The sequence below is a fragment of the Polistes canadensis genome, unplaced genomic scaffold (assembly GCF_001313835.1).
Source record: "Polistes canadensis isolate GaletaPanama2010 unplaced genomic scaffold, ASM131383v1 scaffold_193, whole genome shotgun sequence".
Lineage (NCBI taxonomy): Eukaryota > Metazoa > Arthropoda > Insecta > Hymenoptera > Vespidae > Polistes > Polistes canadensis.
Genome location: NW_014569740.1, coordinates 118,897 through 134,737, shown reverse-complemented (window position 1 = coordinate 134,737; position 15,841 = coordinate 118,897). Strand labels below are relative to the sequence as shown.

The window sequence follows — 15,841 nt, the reverse complement described above, 5'->3', positions numbered from 1 at the left end:
ACAAAGGTATAAACAAAAAAGATATAAATGCATATAGAAATATGAGAAAGTTCTTTAACTTTTTTTTTCTTTTTATATATATACAAATATTACAAATTCTAATTACATCTACACATACGCTTAAGAATATTTACTTATGTTACTGTTTTATGCAGGATATATATGTATGTATACATGCTTTATATATATATATATATGCAAAATGTTTTATATGTATTATAAAACAATTTAATATTTGTTCTTATTCTTCTTCTTTTTTTCGTATTACAAAAATAAAAAGAAAGGTTTATGTTGCTTATTAAATAAAATATATATTGCAAATATTCGTTTGCACGATTGAACACTATTATATAAAATGTAAAATATTCTAATAATAATTCTAACACATTGATTATTTTGTACGGTTAACATAATTAAATATATTTAACTTAACAGTCTTTACATACACACATACATATTATTCTGTAAAGAGTATGAATATATTGTACTCGTAATACAATTGATCTGAGGAATATAAAGCGCTGATTGGACCTGTTATAAACACATGATATTTAAAAAATTTGCAAAAACATAAAAAAATATTTTATTGTAATGAAAACTTGTTATACCCAAAGATTTTTTCTCATAGTGTTAATTATATATCTCTGTATTTGACTGTATGTCTTGCAGCACAATAAAATTGTGATGATTCTATCTTGAGTATGGACGAACGTACTCGTGAAATCATTTTTTTCAGACACTTTTTTAATTGATTTAATTGATCTTATTGTCGATTATATTATTTGTAGATACATCTAATAAATTAAACTATGTTAAATAATTATGTCGGTAAAACAGGTTAAGGTAGGTTGATGATTTACCGACACAGCTCTATATTTGCAGTCGATAATTTACCGATACAGCTACATAACCTCCGTTGATAAACTACCGACACTGTTCTGCTATCGCGGTCGATAACTTACCGATACATTTCTGTTATTGTTGTCGATAATTTACCGACACAGCTCTGTTACCGCGGTCGATAATAAAGTACAATAGTTTTTCTCAATGATAACGTAGAAAGTTTACCTCACATATCATCGATGTATTGATCGTTCAACAGGTGACAGTGCCAACAAGAGGAGGGCAAAAAAAGAAAAAGAAATAATTTTTAGAAAAGCTTGGTAGCAGCTTGAATCGCATTCGGGAACATAACGTCGTTATAAATGGATTATCATTTGATCCTCTAGTACACATTGTTTGAAGAATGTGAAAAGAATTATTCATCACGAGTGTTCAGTTGTGTAAGCAATTCTTTGTATGTATTGCATTGATAAAACAAATGACGAAAAATGAAAAAATAAATGTTCATTTAATAATCGACAAAAAAAGTAACGATACAGTGAAATTTTATAGCAACGTGCATCCAATAATATATTGATCGCTAAGTCATATTCAAAGTTTAAAATTAGTTTTAAACCTGTAAGAAGAATGAAACGTATCCACGTGTAGAAAAAAGAGGTTAGTTTTTATTGCATATAATATCAAATTATCTTCGTGTTACTATACACACATATATATTCTGTATAAATGTGTTAGAAATAAACGCATTCGCGAATAAACTACGTTACAACGTTGTACCTTCTGTTTGTTATATTTTTTATATTTTTATTATAGCATACGTATAATATTCGATATTTTAAAATACATAATAATTAATTAGAAAGATTTTATTTTAATACGTTTATTTTTAACGAATAAAATTCAATTAACGTGCTTTTCCTGAAATTGCATTGAAATGTCACGTAGACACTTTTGGCGCGCTATATATATAACCATTAATTTTTATTTTTTTTCGATCGTTTCTATACATTCTCGTAATAATTATCGAATTTTTTGTTATCATAATTAAAGAATTCTTATTACAAATATATAATTTGTAAAAATTATATGAAATATTTCGTTTTAAATGCACGGATTACGTCATACCAATAAATTTTGAAAATATTCTTACGAAGTATTCAACAATCGATAAAAAAGAAAATCGATTAATTAATTTTCACGTAATAATAATATCGATATAATTATTCGATATCATCGTATACTTTCATATATACGAAATAAATAAATAAATAAATGAAAAATTGCATAATATCATAAATATAGTTATTAATAAAATAAAATATATTATATATTGCGATATATTTTGTTGATAAGATAAGAGAATAAAGTAAATATATATGTATATAAGTATAGAATCGTGTCATTGTATAGTTTCACATTTCTTTTTTTGCTTAAGTATTCAAAGATTATTTCAAAATTCACGTATTATTACATCATTTCGAATAAATAACTATTATTAATTATCTTAAATATATTATACGTTTTAATTTTGGAATATCTGATTTAGTTAGAAAATTAGGACACGATGATCCTAAAAGATATTGCAATAGATAACGAAGTGCATCCAATTATACTTATCATAGTAAATATATATATATATATATATATATATATATATATATGTGTAGTTTTGTTAGTTACATTTAACGAAAGTTTCCATAGATAACTTTAAATAAAATAGTTCAAGTATCTTTTAACCTTTTAATAACCCAAAGTGCATACATACATTCTAAGTGCATAAGGAAATAAAATGGAACAAAAATGATTAATTTAAAAAGCCATAGTAAATAAACACATTTGCTTGCATTTCGATTTCGTTATAATCATTGAATAAATATTTTCTTAATTACATTTGTTTTTATTTTGTTTAATTAACGCTTATCAATTCTTAATATAAATCATTCGAATAAACAAACGAAGAGTTTAAACGAGAACATCGTTGGATGATTATAAATCTTACTTATCGAAAAATTCCAACAATATATCTTTTCATGTGTATTTTATATTTTTTTTTTTGTTCTCAGATAATTTCCTTTTAAAATCATTTTGTTTAAACATCGTTTCAAACGTTTCTTAGCGATCAATGCAATCTATTATCATTCGTGTAATTTATTTTTTCTTAGAATATATACGGTGTGCGTAACCTTGAAACATTACTGTGAAATTAAAAAGTACATTTTCCTTTGGTTAGTGTAATGTGAATCAGTTTAAACGAACAGAATATGCATACAAACATATTATATCGGATGTTACAACAACAAAAGAAAGAATAATAATAATAATACCATTTAAACAAAGCTCTAATGAGAAATATGAAACAATAACGTCATTCTACAATCATCTTTAAACTTGATATTAGATTAATCGTAATCAATGAGGAATAGTAGATATAATCGATTGATTTTTATATATATATAACGATAGTTAATATAAAAAATTCATTAAAATGTTACGTCGTAATCTCTCATTGTTTTTTTCTTTCCTTATTTTTTATTCCTTATTTTTATTACGAATTCCAAGCGCGAGGTATTTAAAAAGAAAAAAAAAAAACACCGATAAGTCTCGTAGTTGATTTAAACCAACTCTCATTTCGAGAGAGTATCTTTTATTTATCCTTGTTCCATTTTCTACGTCCTTCTTACGTTTTATTTTTTTAACGAACTTGAATCCGATTATTTGACATTCAATCAATTATTGACCACTATTCTTAGAAACAAATTATTACTAATGAAATTTGTGTATGTAAATCTCGTTCAAACGTTACTGTTAGCTTATAGTATTAGTATTTGTTATGATAATGATCTTAAGAAATAAAGAAGGAAAGATTATGTAAGATTTTGTTAGCTTATAGACATATATATATTCAACAGTATTGTATCCAATGTTCAAGATAAAATTTGTTTAATTTTATGTTAAATTTTTATATTGTACGAATATATATATATATATTTATACGTTTCAAATTATTGATTATGTTCTTTATAGCATCGGGATGAAATCAATCGATAAAAATAACATTGCGTAAACGAAAGCAACGTGAGAAAGGATTTTAAAATATGTTCCCGCGTAAATATAGATTTCAAATATGGCGGGCACACCCGCGCCTTTTTTGATTGAGACTACGTGAGACACGTACGATTCCGAAAACATTTATCACGTCATTTTTGTTTATGCATATGCAGCATTTCTAATTATATCCAAATACATACAATAATTATATATAACAATATATTATTCTTATTATTAATTAAACAACGTTAAAATGTATTTAAATAATACGTACATTTGATAACGTAGTACTTCCGTGACATGTAGCATTTTAACTAATACGTATTGTGTTTGTTCGTAATACTATTTAAATATATTATTCATTTATTTATTAAATTATTTAATCAATTATGCATTACAGATAATTCCAAAAGAACATTCTTCGATCGAAGAAATATAATAAAGGATTTTTAATAGTGCAACAAAAGTTTAATTATACAAAGAACAGTTTGATCAATTGTATTGTCGTCTTACAAAAAGAAAAATGACACTCTTCCGGAAGTACAATGGTAAGCAATCTTCAATACAAATTAATATTAATGAAAGAGAAGATACTATTCCTAAGATATACGATATAAGTAATTAATTATTAATTATTATTACTCCTGAGAGAGAGAGAGAGAGTGATATATATTTATAATTTATCATTCTGTCTATGAAAATGATATCTGACGTAAATAGGTTTTATTTATAGAGAGAACAAGTCTACGTGTCTAATATCTTTTCGTTTGAATAAAATTTGAATAAAAATGTAAAAGTATCATAAATAATTTAAATCTGTTTCGAAAAAACAATGAATTAATTTTATATCACGACAATATGAGAATACATTATATCCAGAATGTTTTATAATTATATTTGTATTATGTTTTTTTAATACAAAACTTTAAATATCTTCAAGTAGATTCATATGTACATTATATATTTTTTATATTTAATTATTTTTTTTGAGGGAAGGTGTTTTCTATTTCATTTCATTTACATTCGAATCATTTGTAATTCGAATTTATTTTATAAAGAATATATACACGCAAGTATACTTTAATAAAAATAGATAGGAAGGAATGTATATTGTATAAATGTGTGTCAGTCAAGGTCATCTAATAAAAATAGACCCAATTTTTATTTTGTCTTCTTTCTTTTGTATGTTTACATGGAAAATTATTCGCAATATTTTTTAATAGATAAGAACCAAAAAAGAAAAGAAAAAACAAGCAAACATTTTAATTTTAGTAAGAGATAAACAACTACATTATGTCATAATACGCGTTACATAAAGGTCTGCATGTTATCAACAAAATTGTTGTTTTGTTAAAACATTTATGGCTGACACAATTAGGATTAATAATATTTTATATATTAAAATTAAATGTATTAATATATATCATTCGATCAATATTATTACTTTATTCTATATAATATATAAATAAATAAATATATTTGATTAATTATCTTTATAAAGAACATCTCGAGTATCTAATATCATTTATATCAAAATTATCTAAAATAATTGACTGTCAACAATTGTATTTGTAAATTATATATTCATTGTTATATTTTATTTTACAGAAAAAATACCACGCAGAGGTATCCTCGGTGCTATGATGTTTCTAGCTTGTATGTTCTCATACGTGATACGCACAAATTTATCTATTACTATCGTTGCTATGGTAAATGCGACAAGTAAATCTGGAAAGAGTGGTCCTGTTTGTATCGAAACTTCTCTTACAAGTAATAAGACTGTCGAGCTGAAAGATGTAATATCCTTTAAAACTAATATTACTTTTGATTTTATATATCTAGCAGATTAATATATCATATATAAATGATTTATATTTTAATGAATTTTAGTACGGTGAACGTTATGAATGGAATCAACATATACAAGGTCTTTTACTTTCTGGATATTTCTATGGTGTTTTGCCAGCTAGCATACCGGCTGGACTTTTAGCAGAAAAATACGGTGGTTCCAAAGTTGTAGCGTAAGTTACATTATTGTTATTTTTCTTTTTGTATCTATATTACATTGGTTAACTTTTTTAATTAAATTTTCACGTATTACTATTATTATCAGATTCGCCACGTTAATTCCTGCAGTATTAAATCTTCTGATGCCATGGGCTTCTAGTATTCATTATGGCTTTGTTTTCGTGCTTCGTTTTATGATGGGATTTTTTGGTGTAAGTTTGTTTTTTTTTTTTAACAATCAATATTATTAATCATAATGCATTTCCTATCTGTATACTTTGTGTGATTATTAACACTCTCAAAAGTATTCTATTTAATCTCATAACACTTTACATTATCTCCCGGTATACCATATCAATTCTAATAGCTAACACTTAATAATATATGATAAGCCAATTAATTTTCTATTATAGGGTGCTGTTTATCCAGCTCTTCATGCGATGATAGCAAGATGGGTACCACCTAGCGAGAAGGGAATGTTTGTTTGGACTATGCAAGGTTATATTCCAATCATTTCAATGTTAATAAAACAAAGAATTAAATTATATATACAAATTTGTAACAACTATGGAATTTGTTTTCTAGGTGGACCTTTTGGTACAGTTGTAACATTTTCTTTATGTGGACAAGTGATCAGTGCTTTTGGTTGGAAAGCAGCTTACTACGTTACCAGTGGACTTATGTTAATTTTTTATGCACTCTGGGTCTACCTCATATATGACACGCCTGATGTTCATCCAGGAATCACTCCGAAAGAAAAAGCGTATATAAAAGAACAAATAGGGACTACTATATCGAAACAAAAGAACCCACTTCCTGTTAAATCTGTTGCCACGTCTCTACCATTCTTAGTTTTATTATGGTCACATTTCGCAAATATGTGGGGAATATATTTCATCGCAACCAACGGTCCAAAGTATACTTTGGAAGTACTTGGATTCAACATGAAATCGGTTGGCTTTTTATTTTTATCGTTAATCACAAATATATCTTTATTTAAATTTCATTAAGTTTTATATTAATCATAAAATGTTTTATTTTCAGGGTGGATTTCTTACAGGCTTACCTTACATAGCCAGATTAGGTGCTGGAGTATTGTTTGCTGCTTTGGGTGATTATATCAGAAGAAAAAATATTTTAACTTTAGGATGGATTCGTAACATATTTATGCTCTCTTGTGAGTATCATATAATATTACATTTTTTTTATTTAGATTGTTCTTTTAATACATTCGTATATATATATATATATATACGTTTATTTATTTAAACAAAAATAAAAAATCTTTTTATTTATTAGCACACGTGGGTCCAGCTATTACGTTACTCGTTATGACATATGCTGGATGCGACTCAACAACAGCGATAGTAATGTTAATCTTAGCATTAACTTTCAACGGTGCTGCATGTCAAACTAATTTAGTTAATCATCAAGATCTTGCGCCAAACTTTGCCGGTTCTTTATACGGTGTTATGAATACTTTTGGTAGCTTTCCTGGATTTATTATTCCACCAATTATCGGCGCTTTAACTAATGAAAGAGTAAGTCTACACAGTAATTGAGAAATCTATTTATAAATATATTATATTTGAGACAATTTTGTTAATATTTTATTATTTTGTAGAATGGAATAGAAGAATGGCGTATTATGTTCTGGATATCGGCAGGAGTATTTATCTCGGCAACAGTTTTGTTCTGGATATTTGGATCTGCTCAAACACAACCGTGGAACGATTTGAGCCATGTCAAACCTACAGAAATATCGGAAGAAGAGAAGCAAATGACTGTAATGGAATTACCAATGAAAGAATTACAGACTGAGAATAATTCTGAGAGTGAACGTCTTTAGGATGTATTACGATTTACAATCTAGTGTGGATTATTAGATTACATTTTTATTAGGGAAAATAATTTTAAGTTCTCATTTTATATCTCATTCTCTGACGTCTGTCATGATGCACAATTTACATATACATATGTATAACTTCATTCATTATAATTCATATTTAATTTACATTCATTATTAATTAAGTATTTCATCTCAATGAGAATATCTTAATAAGGGATTTACTTTTACTACCAGAATTTCGACTTTTATATTTTATCTGACCAAAAATATAGATTTTATACATCGATTTTGATATATATACAGGATGTCTCACATAACTCCAGTCAAGATTTTTCAAGTACTTGCGATAACCTGACAAAAAAATACTTTAAACAAAAGTTGATTGATTATCGCAAGTACTTGAAAAATCGTGACTAGAGTTATGTGGGATACCCTGTATATATATAACATTATATATATATAAAACTATAACTAAGTACTATAAGTATGCTTATTTATAAGTATTTACAAAGTAATATTTTCTTATTGATTTACAAGTAATAATGATTTTCGAGCTATTTAATGAATACCAAAAATGAAAAATTTTTAATATTATTTTTTACCCATGCTTTTTTAATCCAATATTATATAAATCGGAGAATATTTGTGACCTGTTGCAGAAGTTACTATACTATATATCTTATTGACTTGTATTTTATAATTTAACAATTGCTAGAAAACTTTTCAAAACTGCATTCTGTATATCTTAAAAAAAGAAAACGATACTAGCAATAATGTATTTTATAATAGATTTGATGTGTTTATCATAAACAATTGTTAACAAACATGTGTTATCATAAATAATCGAAACATCTGTAATTTAATTTTTGCTTGAATCATTCTACTTGCATATAATATATGTAATACTCAAGAAAAAACATGATGAAAATTATAAACAAAAATCTAATACTGCCCACATAAAATACAAAACTTGTTGTTGCAATGTACAGTTTCCTCAATAATTACAAAATGTTACTTTACACTATAAATTAAAAGAAACGAAGTTGTAACAATTTAAATAATCTATTGTAACATTTTCTTAGATAACTACGATCGAATATATGAATGAAAATACATCTTATGTATATACATGATAAATTGTAATAATTTATTTAATAAATAAGCATTCCTTCTAACTTTTATTGATTTTTTTATTATTCCCATGAGTCTATAGAATATTTTTACACTGAAATGTTTATAATTTTATATCGGGTGAGTAATTTAAATGTTACTTTCAAAATCACATAAGTTTTGACTTCTTCAATTTCCAATAGAAATCGAGGTTTTCTTGTGGTCCGTTTGAAATATCTCACCCGATATAAATGTCTAAAATTAGTCAATCTCTTGTCGCAAAATGTTCGAAAATGTAAGCGGAACACATGATGATGCAGGAAGTAATCAAAGTTAGTTCATGTTCTAACCGCTAGATGGCAGTAGTGCACTGGTTTGAACGTGTAATATATATAGATATATATATACGTGTTTAATATATGAAAATTTAAATAATTTATTTCTCAATAATTACAAATATTCTATGAACTTTTATGGTCTTATATTGTTTATAAAAATCTATAGAATATGTCGAACATCTAAATGTTTACAATTTATGTCTAGAAATACATTAAATTAATTTTTTAATAAGTGACCAATATCTATAATGTTGGGCGTCTATTAAAATTTGATAGGTTAATAAGCAACCAATGAGCGTTCTAGTTATAAGACCGCCCATATTCTCGCGTACACCTCTTGTACTTCCTTTATCATCATGCTTTCCTGTTACAATTCTCTCATTTTTGCGCCGAGAGAAACCGATTTTAATCCCCTTATACCGGGTGAGTAATTTCAAAATGACTATCAGAAAATCTACATTTCTATTGGAAATTGGAAAAAACGTCAAAATTTTGATTCGAGGGTGGTGTTTAAATTTCTCTCATAGTATATATAAGTATAGTGAACGTATTGATAAATGCATTAATTAATAAATTAGATATTTTTTATAAATTTGTATGGACTTATATTATTTCTAAGAGTCTACAATGTAAATGTTTATAATTTGTTTTTAACAATTAAAAAAGTTATATTTGTCATCGAAATTTTACTTTACTTCAGATATATTTAAATAAAATAAGCTAATGCCAGAATATATTTTTAAAATAATTATTTATTAATAAATAATAACATTAAATGTATATTATACAATTTAACTATGTGTGTGTGTGTGTGTGTGGTAAAGAGAAAATAATACGAATTATAATTAATTAAAAATATTATGCATTTGATTATTGCAGAATGTAAAATATATAATCAAATTAGAACATATTGCATATATCCTATAATACGTACTACTTTAATTATTTAATCTATCAATGTATTCCCTATATCTAAGAGAAATCATAATCTGATTTTTTAAGAATTACAACAGATTCTCCTTTTAATATTTGGACAAGATATTAATTTTTTAATTCTTTAATAAATTACCATCAGATGTTATTTGTATTTAATTATTAAATGATTCCACCAGATGGCATGATGGTGCCTTTCTTTTTCCACTTCTAAATTATAATCCAGCGCCATTTTATATCTCCATCTTAACTTGATAGCCTATTTTTATAAACCGGTGATTGTAGTAAAGATATTTCAGTATAGTTTAATTGGAATTAAATAATTATAGAATTTAATTATTAATCAATAAAATGGCGCAAAATAAATTGAATGATTTTATGTCAAGATTCAATAAAACTCCTAGTAGTTTATCTCTAGGATTCAAGGTTCTTGCTGCAGCCGGCGTAGCAGCTTATGGAGTAGCTAAATCTATGTACACAGGTGTGATTTCATTTAAATGTTACTTATATTATGTGTCAATATATCTTTTACAATTATTGTATTTTAAGATAGTAGAAAAAAAAAATTATTAAAACAATAATTATTTTTCTTTTTACAGTTGACGCTGGTCATAGAGCAATTATATTTTCTCGTATTAATGGCATCCAAAGAGATATCTTTCCTGAGGGTTTACACTTTCGTATTCCATGGTTTCACTATCCTATAATATATGATATTAGAAGTAAGCCAAGAAAAATTTCTTCGCCTACTGGATCTAAGGATTTACAAATGGTTAATATATCTCTTAGAGTTCTATCACGACCTGATGCAACTGCGTTACCAACTATGTACCGTCAATTAGGTCTTGATTATGATGAAAAGGTAAACAATTGAATTAAACTATTTGTAATATTTGTTTATTATATAATGAAAGATCTTGTTAAATAATTGTAAATGCATTTACAGGTATTACCAAGTATATGCAACGAAGTGCTTAAATCAGTCGTTGCTAAATTTAATGCATCTCAACTTATAACTCAAAGACAACAAGTTTCTATTTTAGTACGTAAAGAATTGACGGAACGTGCTCGCGATTTTAATATTGTGTTAGATGATGTTTCAATAACAGAACTCAGTTTTGGTAAAGAATATACTGCTGCAGTGGAAGCCAAACAAGTTGCCCAACAAGAAGCTCAAAGGGCTGCATTTGTAGTAGAACACGCTAAACAGGAGAGACAACAAAAAATTGTACAGGCGGAAGGAGAAGCGGAAGCAGCTAAAATGATATCCTTTTACAACGATAATATATATTTATAATCAATATTCTATATCTAATGAAATGATCCTTAACTCCTTTGCACCTTGGTCTAGCCTTAAGCCAAAATCCAGGATATTTGAAGCTTCGTAAGATACGTGCATCTCGACGAATTGCTCGCACGGTAAATAATTAATTATATAAATATATATAAATGTTAGAAAAGACAAATTTTAATTATGATATATATATTAATGAAATTAAAAATAATTTGTAGATCGCCCAATCTCAAAACAAAGTGTACCTAAGTGGAAACAGTCTTATGCTGAACATTCAAGATCCATCATTCGATGACTCATCGGATAAATTAAAAAGTAAGAAGTAAAGGGAACAAATTATGTTGAGCTTACTTTTTTCATTTTTTTCATTATATTTTTAATATTGCTTATAAATATGTTATACTTCTATGTATATATCTAGTAAAAAGCACGATATGTATCTTATTGTTCTAACTATAGATACAGATATTGTCAATAAGACTTAAGATAATCATCATCTTGTTCTCTCTCTTTACAATCTTCATGTCCTTTTTATCCTATATTGCAACAAGGCTCGCTCGCAAAGCTCGAGGTAAACTGTTTTCAGGTAGCGACCGTTTGAACCGGAGCAGTTGGAATGAATCAACACAGCATGCGGTTACTGTCTTAAAATCTGGTCCCCAAGCAGTAAAAAATGCAGATAAATCTTACATCGAGAATACACCAACAAATCCTGAAGATTCCATTTCTCTTGTATTGGATTCGGCAGATGATGGTGCTAAAATGATAGTTTCTTAAATGTACATTTCACATTTCAAAACATTTCAAAGAGTTTGCGTAGCGAGCTTCTAACAAATAATATCAAATTTTTATACATTATATGTCGCGTTATTAGTTTATTATTTTATATACTGTTATATAGAATTTTATTATATCCTTATTTCAAAATCCAAGTAAAATATTTTCGAATAAATAACAAAATATATGTGAACGAACTAATAATTTATCAAAACAATGATGTAAAATAAAAGTAAATAATATTGTAACTACAAATTTCTTTCTATATAAACGATAAAATCGATGATTTATATTTTAAATCATGTTTGCTAGATTCTTGTTCTTTTTCTTAATACTTATCAGAGTTTGAGAATATGTTAGATACAACTCTCATAATCAATTGTAAATGTTAAAAGGTTTGCATCAGCTGCTGCTACAGATAATAAAAATTTAATTTCTTGTCCAATTGGATACTAAAAATATTGATGAGAGAGTTTTTGCAAAAATTATGTAAAAAAAAACATATAATAAATATTAATAAAAGATACAAAAGAAAATGTTTTTATTATCATTCATAAATTTGTGATAATATATAGACGTAACTGTGGCGTTAGTGCAGTAGTATACGTCATATATATATATATACCATCTGCCTTGACCACTACTAAAAAAGTATTTAAAGATCTGTTGATTTTTTATAATACATTGTCCTCTAATATATAAATAAATATTTTCCTTCTCATTATTTCTAATTGAATGGTTCATTATTCAAGGTTCGTATATCGTTGATAATAAATTAATTAAAAAATATCTAATTGTGCACATATAAAGTTAACCTTTAAAAAAAATAATTTCAACTGATAAGGCTTATAAATAACATGAATTCTTCAAAGCTAATCGGGAAAATAGTTACTTCAATATCTCGTAAGAATTGAATTATTACAGATTTATAATATATCTTTTAAATGTTATCTATACAGATGGGTGAAGATAAGCCAACAGAAGTCGCAGCTGGGTACGTTAACATTTTTTATAATTGCATCATTATTTTTAACTTTAATTAATATAAATTATTATTTATTTATTATACAGAGAAGAATTATCTAAGAAAGCTCTTAAGAAACAACAGAAGGAAGCTGAGAAAGCAGCAAAAAAAGCTGAACGTAAAGCTCAAGTTGTAAGTATGCGATCAATGTGTGTTTATTGTTGTTGTTGTGTTATAATTTTATAAATTAATTAACATATTTTTCTTATAAAATAGCAAATGCAACAAGATGCAGTAGAACAAGAGGATGTATCGGTTGGCAAATATGGACAATTAACTATGATACAAAGCGATGAAGCGCATAAGGAAAGAAATTTTGTTCATGTGAAGGAATTAAATAAAAAATTCGAAAATCAAACTATATGGTTAAGAGGCCGCTTGCATACAAGTAGAGCTAAAGGTATATTTTTCTATAAAATAGATTTTATATTCCAATATAATATAATAGTATATATATATATATAATATTTTATATAAACTTTTAGGCAAGCAATGTTTTATTGTATTAAGACAGCAGTCTTATACAGTACAAGGATTAGCTGCGGTGAATGAACAAATTAGCAAACAAATGATTAAATTTATATCAAAGTAAGTTTTAATAAAAACTATTAAATTAGTTATCTAATATGATACATATAATATCTGTTTTATAGTATAACAAAGGAATCTATAATAGATGTTGAAGCTATTATAAAAACAGTACCCGCTGTGATTGAATCTTGTACACAAAAAGATGTAGAAGTACACATCCAAAGAATTTTTGTAGTAAGTGCTGCAAAACCGCAGTTACCACTTCAAATTGAAGATGCTGCTAGAGTCGTTAATGAATTTGACGATACAGGATTGAATATAAAAGTTAATCAAGATACCAGATTAGACAATAGAATTTTGGATTTACGTACTCCTGCTAATCAAGCTATATTTAGAGTGGAAGCTGCAGTATGTAAACTTTTTCGAGATATTTTAACAGCCAAGGTAATTATTTTCTACTTCCACCAATATATATATGTATATGATTGTCTATATAATAAATTTAAATGTAACTAATACCAAAATATGTTATAGGGTTTTGTTGAAATACATACACCTAAAATTATTTCTGCAGCTAGTGAAGGTGGTGCAAATGTATTTACTGTATCCTATTTTAAAGGAAATGCATATTTAGCTCAATCACCACAACTTTACAAACAAATGGCTATAGCAGCAGACTTTGATAAAGTTTTTACCGTTGGTGCAGGTAAATAATAATGACAAAATCTTTAAATACAAATTATTTTCTAAACGTAAAGTAATTTAAATCATTAATAATAAAATAACGAATTTTTATAAATGACGTTTATAGTTTTTAGAGCCGAGGATTCTAATACTTATAGACACTTGACAGAATTTGTTGGTCTTGATTTAGAAATGGCATTTAAATATCATTATCATGAAGTTGTTGATACCATTGGTCAAATGTTTACAGAATTATTCAAAGGCTTGCGCGACAAGTTAGTATTGAATTTAAAAAAATATCAAAATATATTTATACAATAATTAACAAACATCAATCTTTAGTTATGCCAACGAAATAGCAGCTGTTCATCAGCAATACGCAGTAGAACCATTTAAATTCTTAGATCCACCCTTGAAATTAGAATTTCCCCAAGCAATTGAATTGTTGGCAGAAGCAGGTGTAATTTTAGGAGAAGAGGATGATTTATCAACACCAGATGAAAAATTATTGGGAAAATTAGTAAAAGCTAAAGTAAAGTGTTTCCTTTTATAAATATCTTTTAACATTTTTAACGCATTATTATAAAAAATATGTTTCTTTTTTAGTATGACACAGATTTTTATATTTTGGATAAATATCCTTTGGCAATAAGACCATTCTACACTATGCCTGATCCAAATAATCCTGTAAGTGTGATCACTTTTAACATTTATTTCTTTATAAAATTGTTTGTAATAGAATCAAAATAATAATTTAATTATATTTTTCTATATATAATAGAAAGCATCAAATTCTTATGACATGTTTATGCGTGGCGAAGAAATTATATCCGGTGCTCAACGTATTCATGACCCAGACTTTTTAACAGAACGTGCCAAGCATCATGGTATTGGTAAGTTACTTTACATTTATACTTATTTATCTATATATATATTATATTTAAAAATTATATATTATATTCTAAATAATATTGTAAACTAATGTAATCATTTTGTGTTGTAGATATTGAAAAAATTAAATCATACATCGATGCATTTCGATATGGGTGTCCTCCTCATGCCGGTGGCGGTATCGGTTTGGAACGTGTGGTGATGTTATATCTTGGTCTGGATAATATTCGAAAAACTTCCATGTTTCCACGTGATCCTAAACGTCTTACACCATAGATATTTTACGCATACTATATTTACTAAATATGTATAGCGATAATATTGCTTTGTATGTTGACATTTTTAAAGTCTTTATAATATAAAAAGAAGAAAAAACCAAAGTGAATTTATCAAAAGTTAAATGCAATTATTATATCCTATCTTAAACAGCCATTAGCTCAACATTATTTACAGCGAAAGAAATATTAAATAAATGAGAGTTTATTAAATGAAATAAGTTATGATTTAGTTAT

General features: G+C 26.4%; 3 protein-coding genes across 4 annotated transcripts; all 3 read left to right on the top strand.

Annotated features, from left to right (window-relative positions):
• Nucleotides 1-1,154: 1,154 nt before the first annotated feature.
• On the top strand, nt 1,155-8,918 carry LOC106789639 (sialin-like). 2 transcript variants are annotated; one of them, XM_014754031.1, is made up of 10 exons: nt 1,155-1,500; nt 4,292-4,439; nt 5,500-5,687; nt 5,782-5,912; nt 6,005-6,110; nt 6,312-6,396; nt 6,484-6,851; nt 6,943-7,075; nt 7,198-7,439; nt 7,523-8,918. In XM_014754031.1, exons 2-10 carry the CDS (start codon nt 4,415-4,417, stop codon nt 7,745-7,747), a joined length of 1,503 nt encoding a protein of 500 aa, XP_014609517.1. In that variant the 5' UTR covers nt 1,155-1,500; nt 4,292-4,414; the 3' UTR covers nt 7,748-8,918. The 2 variants fall into 2 exon arrangements, with proteins under 2 accessions (XP_014609517.1, XP_014609518.1); XM_014754032.1 differs by lacking the exon at nt 1,155-1,500 and adding an exon at nt 4,195-4,223.
• A 1,425-nt stretch (nt 8,919-10,343) lies between these two features.
• LOC106789642 (prohibitin-2) lies at nt 10,344-12,299 on the top strand. Its single transcript, XM_014754036.1, has 6 exons — nt 10,344-10,609; nt 10,728-10,990; nt 11,075-11,392; nt 11,470-11,547; nt 11,641-11,737; nt 12,009-12,299. The coding sequence occupies exons 1-6, from the start codon at nt 10,480-10,482 to the stop codon at nt 12,197-12,199; spliced, it is 1,077 nt and encodes a 358-aa protein (XP_014609522.1). The 5' UTR covers nt 10,344-10,479; the 3' UTR covers nt 12,200-12,299.
• A 597-nt stretch (nt 12,300-12,896) lies between these two features.
• LOC106789641 (aspartate--tRNA ligase, cytoplasmic) lies at nt 12,897-15,719 on the top strand. Its single transcript, XM_014754034.1, has 12 exons — nt 12,897-12,951; nt 13,159-13,193; nt 13,271-13,355; nt 13,440-13,623; nt 13,709-13,811; nt 13,877-14,198; nt 14,289-14,460; nt 14,566-14,713; nt 14,781-14,970; nt 15,045-15,125; nt 15,220-15,331; nt 15,442-15,719. Exons 2-12 carry the CDS (start codon nt 13,159-13,161, stop codon nt 15,603-15,605), a joined length of 1,596 nt encoding a protein of 531 aa, XP_014609520.1. The 5' UTR covers nt 12,897-12,951; the 3' UTR covers nt 15,606-15,719.
• Nucleotides 15,720-15,841: the final 122 nt, after the last annotated feature.

Coding starts and splice junctions, on each gene's coding strand:
- LOC106789641 (XM_014754034.1), top strand. CDS start 13,159: ATGGGTGAAGATAAGCCAACAGAAGTCGCAGCTGG. Junction 14,714..14,780: donor TTCAAAGGCTTGCGCGACAA/GTTAGTATTGAA, acceptor ATCAATCTTTAG/TTATGCCAACGAAATAGCAG. Junction 14,971..15,044: donor GAAAATTAGTAAAAGCTAAA/GTAAAGTGTTTC, acceptor TTTCTTTTTTAG/TATGACACAGATTTTTATAT.
- LOC106789639 (XM_014754031.1), top strand. CDS start 4,415: ATGACACTCTTCCGGAAGTACAATG. Junction 4,440..5,499: donor ACTCTTCCGGAAGTACAATG/GTAAGCAATCTT, acceptor TTTATTTTACAG/AAAAAATACCACGCAGAGGT. Junction 7,076..7,197: donor TAACATATTTATGCTCTCTT/GTGAGTATCATA, acceptor TTTATTTATTAG/CACACGTGGGTCCAGCTATT.
- LOC106789642 (XM_014754036.1), top strand. CDS start 10,480: ATGGCGCAAAATAAATTGAATGATTTTATGTCAAGATTCAATAAAACT. Junction 10,610..10,727: donor AGCTAAATCTATGTACACAG/GTGTGATTTCAT, acceptor TTCTTTTTACAG/TTGACGCTGGTCATAGAGCA. Junction 10,991..11,074: donor GTCTTGATTATGATGAAAAG/GTAAACAATTGA, acceptor ATGCATTTACAG/GTATTACCAAGTATATGCAA.